General features: G+C 42.5%; 1 protein-coding gene across 1 annotated transcript; it reads right to left on the bottom strand.

Moving 5' to 3' along the window:
• Positions 1 to 6,973: 6,973 nt before the first annotated feature.
• LOC128616851 (tripartite motif-containing protein 16-like) lies at positions 6,974 to 17,499 on the bottom strand. The gene is made up of 6 exons (XM_053639694.1): positions 16,770 to 17,499; positions 14,158 to 14,253; positions 11,440 to 11,673; positions 11,095 to 11,266; positions 10,917 to 11,012; positions 6,974 to 10,073 (listed from the first exon to the last, which is right to left on the bottom strand). Exons 1-6 carry the CDS (start codon positions 17,250 to 17,252, stop codon positions 9,481 to 9,483), a joined length of 1,674 nt encoding a protein of 557 aa, XP_053495669.1. The 5' UTR covers positions 17,253 to 17,499; the 3' UTR covers positions 6,974 to 9,480.
• Between the last annotated feature and the right edge of the window lie 1,855 nt (positions 17,500 to 19,354).

Raw genomic sequence — 19,354 nt, 5'->3', positions numbered from 1 at the left:
CCCAAATATTTGACTTCTGTTTTACATACTTGCAATTTTGTAAATGACACCTTGAATCCTTTGTAAGCTAGATGTTCTAGCAGTCTCAGGGTTGCAGTCCAGCAGCCAGCTTCTGACTCAGCAGTGATAAGGAGATCGTCCGCGTATTGCAATACACGGGCATCGTCTGTAACATGGAGATCTTGCAAGGAGTCTCTTACCACACGAGAGAACACCGCGGGGGAGTCAACGTAGCCCTGTGGGAGGTGTGTCCAGGTCAGCTAGCGTCCCCTATGCGTGAATCTGAACAGTGGCTGGGTCTCCTCTGCAACAGGAATACTGAAAAAGGCAGAACACAAATCCACCATGCTAAACCACGCATGGTGTGAAGGTATTAATGTAATAATAGAAGGCACATCAGGAACAATAGGAGAAATCGGTATTACAACTTCAATGATCCACCTGAGGTCTTGTGTAAATCGCGAAGTGCCATCAGGTTTGGGAACAGGATTGACAGGGGTGTTGTACTGGCTTACAAAGGGCTTCAAAACGCCTTTCTGTAACAAAGAATTAACAATTACATCAATGCCATGGGCTTTCGATTCAGATAAGGGATATTGTTTTACATACACAGGATTAGAATGTTTTGACTGATAGGGAAAACATGGCACATGTCTAACTTTGTCCTTGTGGTCTGCCCACAGAGAGTTAGGCAGAGTCTGTAACCTTGGGTCTGATGATTCATTGTGAGAGAACAGAGAAAGTGAGACACATTGAACGGCTGATTTAGGATAATTTACTGCGGTTTCCGCAAGCAGAGGTGTAGAAACCACCAATTTAGAGCCCGAGAATGCAAGTGTGAGATGCAGTTTGCACATTAAGTCACGTCCTAAGAGATTAAAAGGACACTCCGGCATGTTTACGAATTCATGAGTGAAAATTAATTCAGGATCCAGACGTTATAATGATTTGTACTCAACTGTCCCTGAATATTATATACAATGGCACTAATAAGAAAGTCTTTCCCTCTCTCACGCTCTCTCTCTCTCTCTCTCTCTCTCTCTCTCTCTCGCTCTGTGTTTAGATTAACGTCATCATGGAATTCAAAACACTTTCATTCAGTTTCCGTAAAGCTGTGTGCAGCGTTTAGATCGTCACACTGTAAAACCGGTCTAAAAGAGACATGTTTCTTATGAGCTGCAGCGGGTGATCACGGAAAGGATGGAGGACGGTAATTCTGCTCCACTAACAGGTGGAGGGTATCGGCGAATTCCTCTAATTCCCCGAATTCCACTGTCATCTGTATCTGTATCTCCCTCGGGAGTAGCAGTGGCTAGTGCTAGCGCTGGGTGTGTGGGTGGTTTAGCATGAGATTTACGAGGTGCTTGTGGAGCGGACAAAAGTGTGAGTTTTTGCTTCGGAGTCGCGCGAGAAGTTTTATCATTTACATGGAACGCCTTAGGTAGTTTGTCCTTTAAATTATAATGTTTATTCCAAAAGGGAAGTAGGCGAAGCCATTCCCTATAACATTCTGACATATATTCATAATTCCAATCCAGATCACCTTCCCCGTCATAAATCATTCGTTTGATCTGAGCAAATACACGCAGCTCAAAGGAGCCATGGAGTGAAATGATCTGGAGTTGCGGTGAGCATGCCACTGACCAGCCGTGTAAACAATCTAAATATGGAATCGTGTATAATCCACCTAACACACCTAACACACCCAGTCCCTGGGTGTCATACCAGGAGACGGGAGAGCTGTGGTGGATGTGGACCCTCCCAGAACTTGGAAAACAACATGCACAATTAACAAATTAAACTAGCTCATTAAATGAGCTAGAAAGTGTGGTTTACCTCAGAGTATTCAGGGGCCTGGAGAGTCTAAATGAACACACACACTGACACACATGCTGTTCACAGTTCCAGTTTATTTCCCAGAGACCTCCAGTTTATTTTGTCTAGAACAGGAGTATTTATACACATAGATAACAGCATTGCGTAGGCGGGTTTCTACTTGTGTGGGTGCTAGACAGATTTAGACAAAATGTCGGGGTTATGCATGTAACCCTGTTCCCTGAGAAGGGAACGAGACGTTGCATTTAGCATAACAGTATGGGAACACCTTGCGCGTGTGACTGGTATCTGAAGCTTGTGTAAAATCATGCCTCTACTCGTAGGCCTACCATGGTCAGGTGACGTGGCAATTAAGCGCGTCGCATGATATATATAGGGCACCTGTGAACCACGCCGCCAGCCTCTATTATCTGAAGCGGAGACGCAATTCACAGACCTGCCCTGGTATGACAGTGCTATGCAACGTCTCGTTCCCTTCTCAGGGAACAGGGTTACATGCGTAACCCCGACGTTCCCTTTCAAAGGGAACTTCGACGTTGCATTTAGCATAACAGTATGGGAACGGGAATACCCACTCTGTCATACCGAGGGTACGGCCTGTTCAAAAATACCCAGAGGCATGGCGAGACCGTGCGCCTCGTAAGCCATAGAGATTGCTTTCACTATCCAATTCGAGATGCGCTGCTTTGACACAGCATCACCTTTACTGTCGCCGCCAAAGCAGACCAGCAGCTGCTCCGACTTACGCCACTGGCCGGAGCGGTGGACATAAGTATAGAGAGCCCTTACTGGACACAGCAGGTGTATCCTCTCTTGTTCCAGTGTGAGGAACGGAGGAGGGCAGAAAGCCTGCAACACCACAGGGTGGGCAGCCGATGTAGGCACTTTAGGAATATAATCCAGCCTAGTATACAGGAAGGCCTTGGCTAATCCAGGGGCAAAGTCAAAGCAGGAAGGGGCAACAGAGAGAGCTTGTAGATCTCCCACTCGCTTGAGAGATGTCAAGGCCAGTAGGAGAGCTACCTTTAGAGTCAGAAGCTTCTCAGAGGCTGACTCTAAGGGCTCAAATGGGGCCCCTGACAGACCTTCCAAGACCACAGAAAGGTCCCAGGAAGGTATGCGTGGCCTGCAGATGGGCCTAATACCACGCATGAACCTCGAAGTTAGAGGATGTTGCCCCGCAGAGGCTCCATCAACGGGGGCGTGGCTGGCCGAAACGGCAGTCACGTAAACCCTGATTGTAGAAGGAGCCCACCCCGCTGAGAAATGTTCTTGTAAGAACTCCAGGACTGTAGCTATTGCGCATTTCACTGGGTCTACAGTGGATCCCTGTGGATGGGAATCTCCCAAGGAGTGCCATCTCGCAGGGATATTATCTCTCAGAACCATATTCGAGTTTGCCAATAAGGTGCTACTAGCAGCAGACATAGACTGTCTTGGCGAACTCTCGCTAGAACTTGTGGGAGCAGAGTGATGGGGGAACAGCATACAGATGTGACCTCGAACACATGTGCACCATGGCGTCCAGCCCTAATTGTGCGGGAGGAGTGAGGGCGAACCACAGCGGGCCACGTGCTGTCTACTCGGAGGTGAACACATGCCATCCCGCTTGGCCAAACCTCGCCGTATGGACTCCACCACTTGTGGATGGAGCCACCCTGCTCCAGATGAGGGCTGCACCAGAGACCGTGAGCTGGAGAGCTGTCTAAGACTGCGCTCCAGCCCGTGAGGGAGGTGTCTCTCATTACCGTCTTGCACTAAGGAGACACCCCTAGAGTGTGACCCAAGGCTAGAAACCGGGGACACTCAAATTCTCAGAGCACGTAGGCATCGCCACGTGACACTGATTATTCTCAGAGACTTCTCAGCCACCACTGAACGGTCTCCTGTGCAATAGGCCCATAAACGCCAATAGTCTCCCAAGATCCAGCTTTATGTTGCTCAGTGTTGATAGGATCGACCCTATGCATGTTGGGGATAGACACGCCCTCATTGTAGTAGAATCCTTATAACCCCTAGAAAAGTTGTCCACTGCACTGGGAAAAGCATGCTTTTCTGAGATTCAACTTGAGCCCCAAGCTCTTCATGTGGGTGAGAACAAGATCTTGATGTTGAACCGCCAGTTCCCTGGATCGTGCTAGAATTAACCAGTCGTCCATGTAGTTTGGTACACAGATGCCCTGGAGTCACAATGGAGCCAGAGTGACATCCATGCACTTTGTGAAGGTGCGAGGGGATAAAGCTAGCAATATTTCTATGTGGAAATATGCACCTTTTAGATCTATTGCCACAAACCATCCTCGAACTGAAGCTGTGGCACGATAAATTTGAGCGTCAGCATCTTCAACCTGTATGTCCGAAGAGTACGGTTCAGATGATACAGATTTAAAATTGGCGCATACTCCCATACTCCTGGTCTTTTTTGTGGACCAGGAAATAATGGCTGTAAAAACCTCCCTCCCTTAGGGAACGGGGTACATGTTCTATGGCCCCACTGTCCAAAAGGGAATTTACTTCCTGCGCTAACGTCAGGCTCTGGTCTGTGCTAACTACTCTGGTGAGCACACCTCTGAACCGGGGGGGGGTCGAGCTATAAACTGGACCCGGTAACCCTTTTCTACAGTAGACAGAACCCATGGAGACACATTTGGCAGTAGTTTCCACGCTGCCTGATGGTCTTTTAGTGATGTTAACTATTCCACATTCTATTTTAGGGAAAGCATCAAATTTTCGTTGCCCTGTGACAGCTGGCTGACCAGGGAACACTGAAAACTTGGGGACCGCCTTGGCTAGGGGAGGCCCTACAGTAGCACTGGGGGCTACCTGCTCTAACAACCTCATGTCCCCTGATACGTCCCTCCATGGCCCGTCAGGACCGCTCTTCTTTGCCTGCTTGGCCTTTATGACTATTCTCAGATCAGGCCTAGTAGCAGACCGCAACTGTGGCCGCCCGGTTCCCCTGGCTGTCTGTGGGGGTTGGCGGGCTGCCATACTCACCTTCTGGGTCTCCCTCGCACTAGTGCTGGCCCGGGCTCCACTCATGGATGCCCGGGTGAGCTCGAGACAACAGGGAAGGAACTGGCTTTTTTGAATGCCGTCATATGTCGAGCTCACTTAGCAGGTCTGCTTGGTAGGCCTGCCACACTGTCATTGTTTGCAGTGACCCACAAGCAAGACTACTACTGCATAGGCTTGCCCACCAATGCCACGGCTTCCTTATGTGGTGGTTTGGATGCAAAGCCGGCCCCCCTAATTACCTGCCATCAATGGAGAGAGGTAGCTCGCAAGTGCCTCCTCCACCTTCAGCATAGCTAAATAGCCATGCCGTTCATTCCCCACAATGGCTGAATAATCCAACATTGTGGGGTTATAAATATGGCTTATGCATGGTTTTCCCCCAGAAGCCTGACACTTTGTCATGCACTTCTGGAAGACAGGGGAGTTTCTGCAGTGTGAGGGATTTACTTTCACTGGGGAGAAAAAGGATCATCCAGCCTTAGTAATCACTTCAAGCAGCTCTTTATATGCTGCTCTCAGTTTTTAGCGCATCCTTCTGGCTCCTCGAAGTCAGAGAGAAATTATTACTATTATTTTTGTGTGTGTTTTTTTCCCTTTTGGCTTTCCATAGCGGAAGGAGGAGTCGCGACGCGAGCTCCAAAATCCAGCAGAGAGCCGAAACCGGAAGACAGAGCAAGAGATAGAGCAGCGCTCGTCTCCGGCTCCTCTTCCGGATCCATAAGAGATCCCCCGAACCTGAGACGGCTAGCTGCCTCGGCAGCAGCCGGCCCAGATCCGCGAGGCTCTGAAAATCAACTCACTTCGGCTTCCGGGAAGAGTGCGAGTCGCGAGCCGAGCTGCTTAATGTAGACGTTACCATGCGCAGCCTCTCGAGGCTGCCATCGCATACTACACCGCTAACACTTCACCCAGAACGTGTGCGCTATTCCCCGTGATGAAACGGGAGCAAGCCGTAACACACTTCCTGAATTCTTTATCGCTCATTACTTCCCTTTTCTTTTCTTTTTCTCTAAAAAAAGGGATAGAGTTTAGAAAAAAAAAGTTTATAAAAAAAGTTTAGAGATTTTGAGAAAATATCGAGTAGGAATGAAGCGTTTTTTGTCACACAAACAACAGCTATGCAGTCTCGCTGAAGATAATAAGGCGGCGTGGTTCACAGGTGCCATATACATATCATGCGACGCGCTTAATTACCACGTCACCTGATCATGGCAGGCCTATAAGTAGAAGTATGATTTTACACAAGCTTCAGATACCGGTCACGTGCGCAAGGCGTTCCCATACTGTTACGCTAAATGCAGCGTCGAAGTTCCCTTTGAAAGGGAACACACAGCACACACACACACAGTCATATTACAAAAAATAAGTCTTTTCAAGGTATAGAAAATACATGTCAGCTATAATAAAGCTTATTCAAAGAAGTATTTAAATGAATACATTCATCATAGGTATTTGATAGCAGTTCATAATATAAGAAAATACATGATATAAGAGAATTTCCTTTCAAATATCAACAAACAGCTGGCACATGATTAACTGTGATTAACACCTCCAGGGTCGGGGGTTCGATTCCCACCGTGGTCCTTTGTGTGCGGAGTTTGCATGTTCTCCCCGTGCTGCGGGGGTTTCCTCTGGGTACTACGGTTTCCTCCCCCATTCCAAAGACATGCATGGTAGGCTGATTGGCGTGTCCAAAGTGTCCGTAGTGTATGAATGGGTGTGTGAATGTGTATGTGATTGTGCCCTGCCATGGATTGGCACCCTGTCCAGGGTGTACCCCGCCTTGTACCCGATGCTCCCTGAGATAGGCTCCAGGTTTCCCCGTGACCCTGAAGGAAGGATTAGCAGTATAGAAGATGGATGGATGGAAAGTCTAAAGGCAGATGTTGTGCTGATGATGTTTAAATTACATTAATAACACACATACATATATATATATATATATATATTTGTGTGTAAAATTATTGCCATGCAGTCAACATACATTTTATTATAAAAAAATTTTTTACCGAATCATAACCAAATAAATGTATTTATATTGCAACATATCCTGAGATATAAGTCAAAATGTATGTTTTCTATCTTCATTCCTCTACTTTTTTTCCTTCTCAGAAATCTGGTTACAGCCATTGATAGCTTCCTTTTTCTGCCCAGTTCAGGTATTTAATGCATTTTCTGCCCCTAGCCAATTCAGGTATTTCATGCATTTTCTGACCTTAGAAAATTCAGATATTTCATGTATTATCTGACCTTAGCCAATTCATATATTTCATGTATTTCTGCCCCTAGCCAGTTCTGGTATTTCATGTATTTCTGCCCCTAGCTAGTTCAGGTATTTAAAGTACTAAGATTTGTCTGGTGAAGAGCATAAGATGAAATGAAGCAGCAGAAGCAGGATGAGGGCGTTGTCACGGCAGCAGGAAAATGCTGGAGCAGTTAATCGGGGCACGTAATTGGCTGAATCCCAAACGGCTCCCTATTGGATGACAAGGTGCAATAATTCACTCACTGTGTAAAGGTCTTACAGTAAAGTGCCTTTATTAAACACTAATATGAATTTTCCTCAGCTGATTTGCCACAAGATGAATAAGACAGTAAACATTGACTTTCTGATAAGATACCATGGTTCGCTGCAGAACTCTAGATTTTTAGGAACCTCTAGAACATTCACATGTCTGGACATGCCACAGGGACACAGAAGCTGTGTGAGACATATCAGTCCAAAGCCATGAGCTTAAAAGCATAGGTTTAGGAATCGGTTTCATCTTTAATGGCTAATAAATAACATCTGTGTTACAGGGGTGGCTTGGTACCAAGCAGGAATAAGTACCCAGCCAGGCCCACTATCCAACCAGATAAAAGGTGGAGTGTATGTAATATGTGTCACAAATGTGTTGGTGCAGATTTTCTCACAAATGCAGCTAAGCAACTTCTTCTTCCAAACAAACAGATGGTGCTATCTGTCAATTTACACTAGTCTCCCAGGAGACGCATTACAACACGCATTACATTACAATTACTTCAATATTAATATGTTTATCAACAGACGAATATAACCACACAGTCTTGAGAGTGTGTGCAAAGCTACACAAAAGATGTGATCAATTATGTATTGTTCATTAATTAATTGTTGGATAACCCAGGCATTACACATGCTATCGATGCATGTTGCTTTATAAAGAAAGTTGTTTTTAACCATTAAATCCCAGGATCTACTCTCATTAAATCTCAGGATCTACTCTCATTGTATCAGGATCTACTATCATTAAATCTCATTATCTACTCTCATTAAAAGTTGGAATGTACTCATTATATCTCAGGATCTACTCATTCAATGGTGGAATCTGATTATATCTCAGGATCTACTCTCATTAAATGTTAGAATCTACTCCAGTTAAACTTTGAGATCTACTCATTAAATATCAGAATCTGGGATCCACTATAGACAGACAGATAGGTGTTAAATACTTTAACAGTGCTAATGTTCTTCTTAACCTCATTTGCAGTAGAGATATTCATCCATCCATTTTCTGTAGCACTTATCCGATACAGAGTCATGGGGAGCCTGGAGCCTATCCCAGGGAACACGGGGCACAAGGCGGGAGACCCTGGACGGGGCTGCCAATCCATCACACGGCAAAATCTCTCTCTCTCTCTCTCTCTCACAAACACACACACACACACACACACACACACACACACTTAGAAATGGAGAACATGCAAACTCCACACACAGGAGGCAGAGGTGGGATTGAAATCCCCAACCCTGGAGGTGCGAGGCATACATGCTGATCACTGAGCCACCGTGTCGCCCTGCAGTACAGAAATGAATTTGTAAATTGTGTTTAATCTACAGGATTTTAAAAATGATCAACATAAGAGAACAACCATAATCAAGAATTAACAAGTACGAGGTGCCCCAAAACCCATATACTACATGTCTAGAAGTACTGTATGTGGACACCTGACTATCACCTCTATGTGGTGCTTCCCCAAACTGATGCCACAAAGTTGGAAGTACGCAATTGTGTAGAATGTCTTTGCAAGCGGCAGCATTACAAATCTCAAGTTGTATTGCAAATTTAGAGAAAAAAAAACGTAGCAAAATCAAGCGTTTTTGGCCGCAACAATCAGAAAAAACAAAGCGGAATCCTGTACGGACCGGTATACATTAGGAATCTTACATGATGCGTTCTGTGTGTAATTGTGTGTATATAATAAAAAATTGTGATGAAATAAAAATGTTTCCATTCATGATGAACTCTTGTTTATTGAAACAGGATGCCATGCTTTTGTTTTTCATCTCTCGCTTCTCCATCGTTCACTCACGCAGGAGACAGAACCTGAACAGGATCCGCAGGCTGCTGATGAATGTACCCACAGTTTTTATCCTTCTTCACAGTGAACAACATACAGAGACGATGAAGCGACTGATCACATGATCACATGAGATGAAGTTTCCCTCAAATACAAATACAAACCTAATGTTATTTTCTGGAACTGAGCTAAACGATTTTTTTTAAATGTTTCGAAACAAAGGGCTAAAAACTTGGTTTCAAAGAAAGAAAAACGTTTGGTAAAGATAACGATAGTGATAGTGATAACAATAGTGTTAAATAATGTGTATCACGGTGGAGAACATGGAGGTAAGGGGCTCTTGAGTGGAAGTTCCTCTCCTGGTTCCACCAGCACCACAACGTTCTCCTTCTTTGGGAGGAACACAGCAGCGTAGAGCGGCTCTCTCAGCTCCGTCTCGAACCGATGCAGAAGCTCCATCCCTCCTTCTGCTTCTCCTCTCACGCTGTAAAACATCACCGTGCCACACCTGAAATCCACGCACACGCCCAGTCTCGTGGCTTTTGGGGTGCTCAGGGGGGTTTCCACGCCGCCGTGCCAGGCCGAGAAACCACGCCCACTCCACTCAACACACCAGGAGACACTGCTGCCTGTGAGGCACGCCTCATTTTGGTTGCTCTGCCGTAGGATCCCCACGTACGTCACGCCGACATGGACCCCTGCACCGCTCAAGTCCATCTCAAAGTAATGGCGCCCTGAGGAGAAGCTCTGAGTGGAGAGCGCCTGCTTCCAGTGCTGGAAGCGCTCGGGATGCTCAGGGTAGCTGTGTTGCCAGGGCGTGGTGTTGGTCAACTTCCTGCCGCCTTCAGTCACACGCAGGAACTGGTGCACCGTGTCACCATCAAATGTTAACGGAGACGCATCTGAGAAGAAAAGAAAGTTTAGAAGATACAGATGCAGTCTGAACATTCACTACGTTACACCATCACTCATCACTCCACTGAGTCAGTCACGAGCAGTAGTTAGTCTTTATAATGGCTACATAAACTGAACCAAGCTGACCTTTCAATGGGGAAGTGGGCGTGGTTAACACTGGGAAATTTTTACATAAGCTCCACCCAAACTCATCTTGTCCCTCCCTCACACCTTTCATCAAGTCTGTGGGTGTTTGTTCAATATGCTCTGCCATCGTTGCTTGAGTGGCATTGCAGACGGAGTTTCAGACAAAAGGCCGTCAATCAAACATGTTCATTAGAATATTAGGCCACGCCCATTAGGACAATCTAAGATTGGTCTGATCAGCTGCTGTTTTAAATTAAATCTAGTGTTTTGAATTGAAACTTTTCTGGATGTTTAATAGAAGAGTCAAGTTTGATGATGTACAGTATTTTAAAATGAATGGAATTAAATTAATTTAAAAATACATTTTTGTATACGTTTTATTTTACACTGTAAAGTTAAAAACAGAGCAGTAAGGATCAACTGAGGAAAACGTCTGATCAGTTTTTTTAATTAATTTAATTAAGTTTAAATTAAGAGTGTTGATCGTGCATTTGACCATTTTAACATTTTGTGTTTTATGAAGTGTGTGTGTGTGTGTGTGTGTGTGTGTGTGTGTGAGACATAAAGTGTATATTCTATGGGAAGTTAAGTCCAGCAAAGTTCATTACAATTTTCTTTTTTGTCAAATTACTATCCACACACACACACACACACACACACACACACACACACACAGACACATACACACACAGAGGTTCCCTTACATTTGAGGAAGTCGTCTCTGCTCTGCGGCTCAGGCAGCGTGATGTTCTGCTGTACAGGACTGAGGGGATGCACTGTGGGCTGATGGAGATTATCATCTGCAGGAACACAGCACCATCAGTAACACTTCACTTGTGTGTGTGTGTGTGTGTGTGTGTGTGTGTGTGTGTGTGTTCTAACCAGTTGTGCAGAACTCTTTGAGTGAGTTGCGGTATGCAGTGAGCAGTATGTCACACAGTTCCTGCGTGGTGTGTGTGATGATGCGGCCGAAAGACTGAAGACGGTCCGTCTGAGTGACACACACCTCAGGCAGAGACACATCCGAGCTCGTCTTCCTCCATTGGGAGTATTCCTGTACACACACACACACACACACACACACACACACACACACACACACACAAAATGGTCCTTATTAAATTCTGCATGGAATTTTTTGGGGAAAAATGATAAAATAGTGTGCATGCCAACTTGTTAGGCACATCTACAGAATACACACACACACACACACACACTGCAGTGTACCTGCAGGAAGTCGACGCTGTTCTTGTTCTTGCTGAGTTTGTCCAGGTGTGTGTGTGCTCTTTTCAGCTCATCACAGCGCTGCACCACACACACACGAGCTCCGCCCACCTGCCCCAGTGTGTTTTTCATCTCCGCCTCCAACACCTTGGTGAGCTCTGCCCTCACCTCCTCCACCCCCGCCTGCAGAGCGCTCACCTGCTGCTGGAGCACAGATCGCACCTCGCACACACACGCCTACACACACACACACACACACGCATGCACACACACACACACACACACAGATAGAGTTGAGTTGAATGGAATTAGCTTCCACTGTTATGCTGATGATAAACAGTTGTATGTTTCAGTAAAGCCAGAGGACAGACAGCAGCTTAGTAAAGTTGAGGAATGTGTAAAGGACATTAGACACTCGATGCTTAGATAACAATATTAATCTCCTGGCCAGGAGAGTGCAGAAGGACATCATGCTGATCTCACACCATCTAAAAGGAGGTCACCCCAAACATCGCAATAAGAGGGGACAGCTGTACTACTCTTCCCAATATCTTAGTGAAAGTCTCAAGTACAGATTGCCAGAATGTGTACAGCTTTGTACATGTCCAGAACATATGCAACAGAGTGGCTGGAGCCTGTCTGCATCGATCACATGTGGGATCTATGTCAGAATTAATCTTCGAGAGTCTAGCTTTGGACCAATGCCGACGATGAACAATTTTAAATCGGACAACTGCATGTCTGAGACATATGGAGGAGGAGAAAATCCCCTGGATTACTTTGCGCCAATCATTATCAGAAATTGATTCGCCTAAATCCGTCTCCCATTTATTCTTAAGGAGATCTAGGGAGGACAAATCATGCATGCCAAGTAGGTCATAGACAACCCTTATTGTCTGCTTCCTGGCCAGTTTATTTCAGAAATATTAGTTCATGCTTTCGTCACCTCTAGACTAGATTACTGTAATGTCTTACTGTCTGGATGTTCCAGTAGGAGCATAAACAAACTCCAGTTAGTCCAGAATGCAGCTGCTAGAGTCCTAACTAGAACCAGAAGATACGACCACATCACCCCGATCTTATCAACACTGCATTGGCTCCCAGTGAAATCTCACGTTGATTATAAAATACTATTATTGACCGATAAAGCACTGAACGGTCTCGCGACACAGTACCTGAGAGAGCTTTTGGTTTTCTATGATCCATCACATCTACTTCCATCAAAAGGTGCAGGATATTTGTTGGTACCTGGAATAGTGAAGGCTACAGCAGGGGGAAGAGCTTTCTCTTACAAAGCCCCACAGTTATGGAACAGCCTTCCAATTAGTGTTCGGGACACAGACACAGTCTCAGTGTTTAAGTCCAGGCTGAAAACATATTTGTTTACTCAAGCTTACCATGAAATTACTTTCTTTCATGCAGACAGTCTTATCCATTACCGGATAATCATACATAATAATCTCTCCGTCTCGCTACCTCCCTCTCCCTCTCTCCTTCTGTCGAGTTGTCAGCTGTCCTGAATCAAAACAACGCCCATGACCATATAAGGTCATTTTTTATTTCATTTTATCGCACTACTTCTTATTACATGGCCATTCAGATGTGTAAATGATGGAAGAAGGTTCACTTGCGGAATCTAATATTTTATCTTATTTCATGGACATTCAAAAGAATGTAGGAAAAAATGTCAAACGTGGGCACAGTGAAACCAATTTGATTTATTTATATATTTATGTGATGTTAACTGTGTGTCTTTTTCAGTGTATTAAAGTCTGCATTCATAGTAACACTGTTTTAAACACTATTAAGAAGAATATGGTCACCTTGGCTTTTGTGATATGATGTTACCTGCATCAGGGACAATGATCTTTTATTTATTTATTTATTTAATTAAAATTAATTAAAACAAATCCAGACAAAGATGTTTTAAGCTCTAAATAAAAGTATTTTAGATCATATTGCTTTTCTCTTGACTTTATTTAAGTGACCTTGAAGTAATCCAAAAATAATCGGATTACATTACTTTCATAATTTATTACTTGGATTACGTTACTGATTTTTTAAAAGTAATTTGTGTAGTAATTTGTGACTGTAACGGAATACATTTCTAAAGTAACCCTCTCAACCCTAGTGATTAGAGATCCGGGGAGCTTGAACGTGACAGTGAGTGTGTGAGTTGGGAAATGGAGTCCTTGGCGGCCATGTTTAAAGTTGCGGTGCAATTTGGGAAATGAAGTCCGATTCCAAATTTTGGCATTGACATTCTGATGCTTCAAATAAATAAAGTGTCACTCAGGATGAATGTAACGTCTTACACCAATGAACATATGTGTCTCAAATGACCAAACATTGAGGATTTCAGAAATTCATCTGAATGCACCCTATATTGAGCATATGTGGACTGTATAATAAATGCCTTGAGGTAATTATAGACATGGATTTAACCAAGTCCAAGTCCAAATCCATTCCACTGGACAAGTCCATACTGTTTGGATATAACTAATAAATAATTTTAGCACTTGTCTCAATATTCTCATTCATTTTAATTCTGCGCTCAGAGTTCTTCTGTTTACATAAAGCAACCTTTTCTCCTCATGAGCATTAGTGGAAGTATTTGTTTTACCATGAGCTGATCAGTCACAGCCCCCGGACCTGATGGGCAGGAATGGTCAGACACATTTCCTGTGCAGTGTTGTCTGTAAATATTGAACATAAGCGTACCTCTACAGAGAGAATGCAGCTCTGTAGTTTGTTAATGGAATTCTCAGCTGCTGTCACCGTCTTCACCAGCTCTGTCTGCTTTTCCTGGAGCTCTTTCTGTCAACATACACACATTTGCACACATTATACACACATATACACATATAACCACATTGCAAACATATGGAACAAAGGACATTGGATCAGTTTCATGCTTTTATGATCAGATCGAATTACTATACAGGAAAGATCTCTGTGTCTCTGGGTCTTCAATAACTACACCCTCTCCTCAGGGCTGAGATACAAGTCTCATGATGTCTCAGTAATCTTCAGCATCTTCTTGCCTCTAATCTGAGAGGAATGTGTTAATATGGCGCAGGAGGGCTTGCATTCCTCAGACAGGTCCACACAGACCGCATGGCTGCATGAAATCAGAGACATGCCTTTCTTTACTTTCACTAGGTAACTCAATAACGACAAGCCAACAGAGTTATAGGTTCATGTGGGCTGAAAACTAGAACTTCTCAATACGAGGACATAAAATTGTTTTTGGAGCACAATCTGCAATTTCTCCTCTCGTCTTTTTTTTCAGTTCAACTATCTCTCTGACTTGGTCGTGTTCAGATTTGTCTCCTGTTGCCAAGGGGGAAAGGCTGGAGCAGTCTGACCTGTTTTACACTCTTTGGATATTTTGAAAACTAACATACAATGGATTACACTTCAGATGGACCAACTGGTGTTCACCAAATACACTCTTACTGACAAAACAAGATCGAATCAAGAACCTCTACCCTAATTTCTCCATCTGGGGATTAATAAAGTATTATCTTACCTTATCTCTGTGGGTTTCCCAGCGACAGTCATTTTGTGATATTTCAGTTGCTCACTGGATTAAGAATTAATTGTTTTATATATATATATATATATATATATATATACATATATATATATATATATATATATATATATATATATATATATATATATAGTCCCCCCAAAAGTCAAGGAACAGCAAGGCCAATTCGTATGTTTTTGCTATACACTGAAGACATTTGTGAAGACTGCAACAGTTTGGTGGGGTCAGTGGGTCGCGGGCTTGATGCAGTTATTGCAAGTAGTGGTCTGCCACCAAAGGTGCCAAGTTCTGTTGTTTAACACATTTAGATGTTAATATCAGGAAATGAAAGCTGTCGTCTAATATTTATCTTTTGCTCTCAAACTTAAATGTCTTCAGTGTATAGCAAAAACAAAAGAATTAGCCTTGCTGTTCCAATACTTTTGAAGGGACTGTAGATGAACAACATGAAAACATTCTGAAACAGCCTATTAGTCTATGTCTGACTAAAGCATGTAAGATGTAGGGTTCAAATGTGAAAAAATTTGTGTAAAATCTTCAACGTTGTGTTTCTCTGACACACCCAGCAGCCACAGCACTTATGCAAATAACTAAAGTGAATACAAAGACACATTTGCTGGAAAGGCCTATTCTTATCATCATCATGATCTCTATTCCAAACCCCAAAACATCACCATGATATCTACTCCAAACCCCAAAACATCACCATGATATCTACTCCAAACCCCAAAACATCACCATGATATCTACTCCAAACCCCAAAACATCACCATGATATCTACTCCAAACCCCAACACAACATCACCATAATATCTACTCCAAACCCCAAAACATCACCATGATATCTACTCCAAACCCCAACACAACATCACCATGATATCTACTCCAAACCCCAAAACATCACCATGATATCTACTCCAAACCCCAACACAACATCACCATGATATCTACTCCAAACCCCAACACAATATCACCATATCTACTCCAAACCCCAAAACATCACCATGATATCTACTCCAAACCCCAACACAACATCACCATGATATCTACTCCAAACCCCAACACATCACCATGATATCTATTCCAAACCAGAACACAGCATCACCATGATCGCTACCTAAAACCCCACCCAAATTTTTGATACAATTGAATACAATACTCTAAACCAATTAGAGCATCAACCGGATCTCTACCCTGAAACCCATCTGTATCCCAAATTCCAACATTCTGTCTCTTTCCTAAACTTGTCAGCCCTGTCCTAATCCAATCTCATGAATCAGGCTCTAATCATGTGAGCATTTACAAAGTGTGAAGGGATTGTTGTTTCTCTGAGATCAAATCTTGCTAATCCAATTACAAGTCTGATGAAAGGAGATGAATGAAGCAGGATGTGTAAATGGCTGTAACTGTACATGCACTGCTGTAGTAATTAAAAAGCACAGAGTCTCATTAGGTGTGTAAAGGTCTGTAAGGTGTGTAATTCTACCAATTAAAGTAATACATGAAACCAAGACATGTTCATCCAGGCATGAACGAGAGACAGACAGAAAGGGAAGGTAGACAGATGAAGATAGAGAAAGCTTATGTCTAAGGAGGATTCATGAAATGGGGACAGAAAGGAATGATCAGTCTGCAGACATAAAAAAGGAGCATATCAGAAAATCCAAGAGGAAAATCCGAGCCAAAAATGTAAGAGCTTCCAGATGTTACAGAACGTCTAAACACTACATGTTTTGGAGATAAAGAACAGTAAGATGGATCACTTGTTTTGCTTTACCTCCATTTTCTGGCGTGCCTCTGTAATGGACAGGGTTTCATGTCCATGGTGTTGCTCGGACACACATTTCTCACACACACAAGAAGTTTCGACACAGCAGAACAACTCCAGCGGGACGTTGTGTGTCTCACACATGCGTATTTCCACATCTTTCAGTGGCTTCACCAGCCGGTGACTCTGAAACTTCTCCTTTTCTAGATGTGGCCTCAGATGATCCTCGCAATAGGAAACCAGACATGTCAGGCACGACTTCTTGGCTTTGCGTGGACTTTCAATACACGAGTCACAAAGTACGTCGTCCTCACACGGAGGTCCATCCTCTCTTGGGCATGACTTTTCTCCTGGTTCTTCCTGGGCATTTTTCTGGATCTTCTCCTCTTTCTGCTTCATGTTTGAAAATGGAGTACTCCCTGCAGTGCTGTTCTGGCACTCTTTCTGATCCAGGCAGCTAGAACCCACTGTATTGTTTCCTTCTGCTTCCATCTTGCCTCTGATTCTCTTGCTATCGGATATAGAATGTGTGTGAAAGGTGGAACGTAATCTGAGTGAAGTAGACCTGTGTGTGTGTGTGTGTGTGTTACTGTTAAACCACTCCCTCACATGCAAACAGGCAGGTTAGACTGAGTGGGTGGGGTCTCTGAGGTAGGGTGGGCAGTGTCAGACTTTACTTTGATTCCATTTAAGGGAACACATCACGTTGCACATTATTTGCATCTAAGACAGCTGTAAAGTTTCGTTTACACTGAAACCTGAAATATGCAAGAGTGATATGGTTATGCGAATGCATCCAAAAGGGATCTCAAAAATAGATAATAAAGGGCAGCAATGTTTTTCATATTTTTTATATTCCCGGATTCATGCAATCGTTATGCAATATGTTTAGTATGTTTATGTAAAGTTATGCAATATATATGTTACACTAAATATATATCCAGTAACATAAGTAATTATCTAGTAGGAAAATTCTAAATAAAATAAAATAAAAAAGAAAATATAATTATTTAAAATATTTATTTTAAAATATTATTTATCTAGTGGAAAATATATGGTTTAAAACCGACTGATAGCGACAACAATGTTTTTTGGGAAACATGCTTGTTTCCCGTTGTTTGGTCCAGACACACCCAGTGTTCTACAGAAAAGAGAGGTAATGTTAGCTAACTGGGTCAAGAGGATCCTGTAGCTAACCACTGCTTAAGACCAGTGTGTAACCTATTATTATGAAAATCACTGTGAACATCTCATTTCCAATAAAAGTATTATGTTCATAGTGGGTAACAGTAAAGTAGAACTTCAGAGCCAAATTTGAATGTTAGTAATAACATTGTGTGTGTGTGTGTGTGTGTGTGTGTGTGTGTGTGTGTGTGTGTGTGTATACAAGCCTTACCGCACAGAGCTACATTCCTTCTCAGCTGTGCTCACGGTACCGAAGCATTTGCCATTTTCCATACTGTCCCAAGTTTTTCTGAATTGTGGTTGTATTAAATTACAAAGAATGCAAAATAGAGGCATTTTCACTAGTGCTCTCAGACCCACTGTGTATAAATTGAAGAGATATCTCTAACATTCTACTAAATTAAATTATATAAATCTACAAGCACAGAATTTATATAACAAATCTATTTCATTTTTGCCAAAATACAGAATTACAAATTATTTAATGTGACATGGCAATTTTCTAATAATATACATTACACAATATTGAATTGAGACATTATTAACACATAATAACATGAAACAAAACCATAAAGCTGCTAAAAAAAACATTTTAAATTGTCAGTTTGAATTTCCATTTAAATAAAGGTCTTTTTAAAGTTCATACAGAGGAAAATGTTCAGGAACTGCTGTACCTACTGTATGTAGTTGCTGTAGGTTTTGTTGTTCTGGGTTTTTATGATGCAATGGCGCACGGTTTACCAGCAGATGTCACCACCATGCAGTGTTTTGAACACTTTGAGGCGATTGATTGTTTAAGAGATTGCTTTAATTACTTCAGAGTTTTATAAAAAATTAAAAGTCAATTCCTCCATCACTGATTAAATGCATTGTCAGAAACACTGGAATCAGCTATAAATAATAACACCACAACACTGCAGTAACTAGAAAATAAATATAATAAAAAGGACAGTAAATCAGAAAAGAAAATTGGTAAAAGTTAAAAAAAATTTGAACTCAGAAGGGTTCTTCAGTTGTCCCTCTGGGGAAAACTTTATAGGTTCTATACAGAACCCTACAACAGAGTGACTTCCTATCAAAAAGGGCTCCAAGTAGAATAATTTTTTAGACAAACTTTTTGGTACAGTATGTTGTAATGTGTAAAGTTTTGTATTATAATGAAATATGTTTTGTAGTATGTTGTTAAGCTGCAAAAACTAATTATGACATAAGGTTTTAATTTCTGTAGTATGTTTGAAGTTATAAAGTTATGTAAAGTTTAGTATGTTGTAAGTTATAAAGTTTTATATGATGATTTAAAGTTGTATTATGTTGTAAGGTGTAAAGTTTTCATGTAAGTCGTAAAGTTTTGTATAATGATGTAAAGTTGAATTATGATGTAAGGTGTAAAGTTTTCATGTAAGTCGTAA

The sequence above is a fragment of the Ictalurus furcatus genome, chromosome 13 (genome assembly GCF_023375685.1).
Source record: "Ictalurus furcatus strain D&B chromosome 13, Billie_1.0, whole genome shotgun sequence".
Taxonomy (NCBI): Eukaryota; Metazoa; Chordata; class Actinopteri; order Siluriformes; family Ictaluridae; genus Ictalurus; species Ictalurus furcatus.
This window is presented reverse-complemented; position numbering and strand designations above follow the sequence as displayed.

Coding starts and splice junctions, on each gene's coding strand:
- LOC128616851 (XM_053639694.1), bottom strand. CDS start 17,252: ATGGAAGCAGAAGGAAACAATACAGTGGGTTCTAGCTGCCTGGATCAG. Junction 14,254..16,769: donor AGGCACGCCAGAAAATGGAG/GTAAAGCAAAAC, acceptor GTATGTTGACAG/AAAGAGCTCCAGGAAAAGCA. Junction 11,267..11,439: donor ACAGCGTCGACTTCCTGCAG/GTACACTGCAGT, acceptor GTGTGTGTACAG/GAATACTCCCAATGGAGGAA.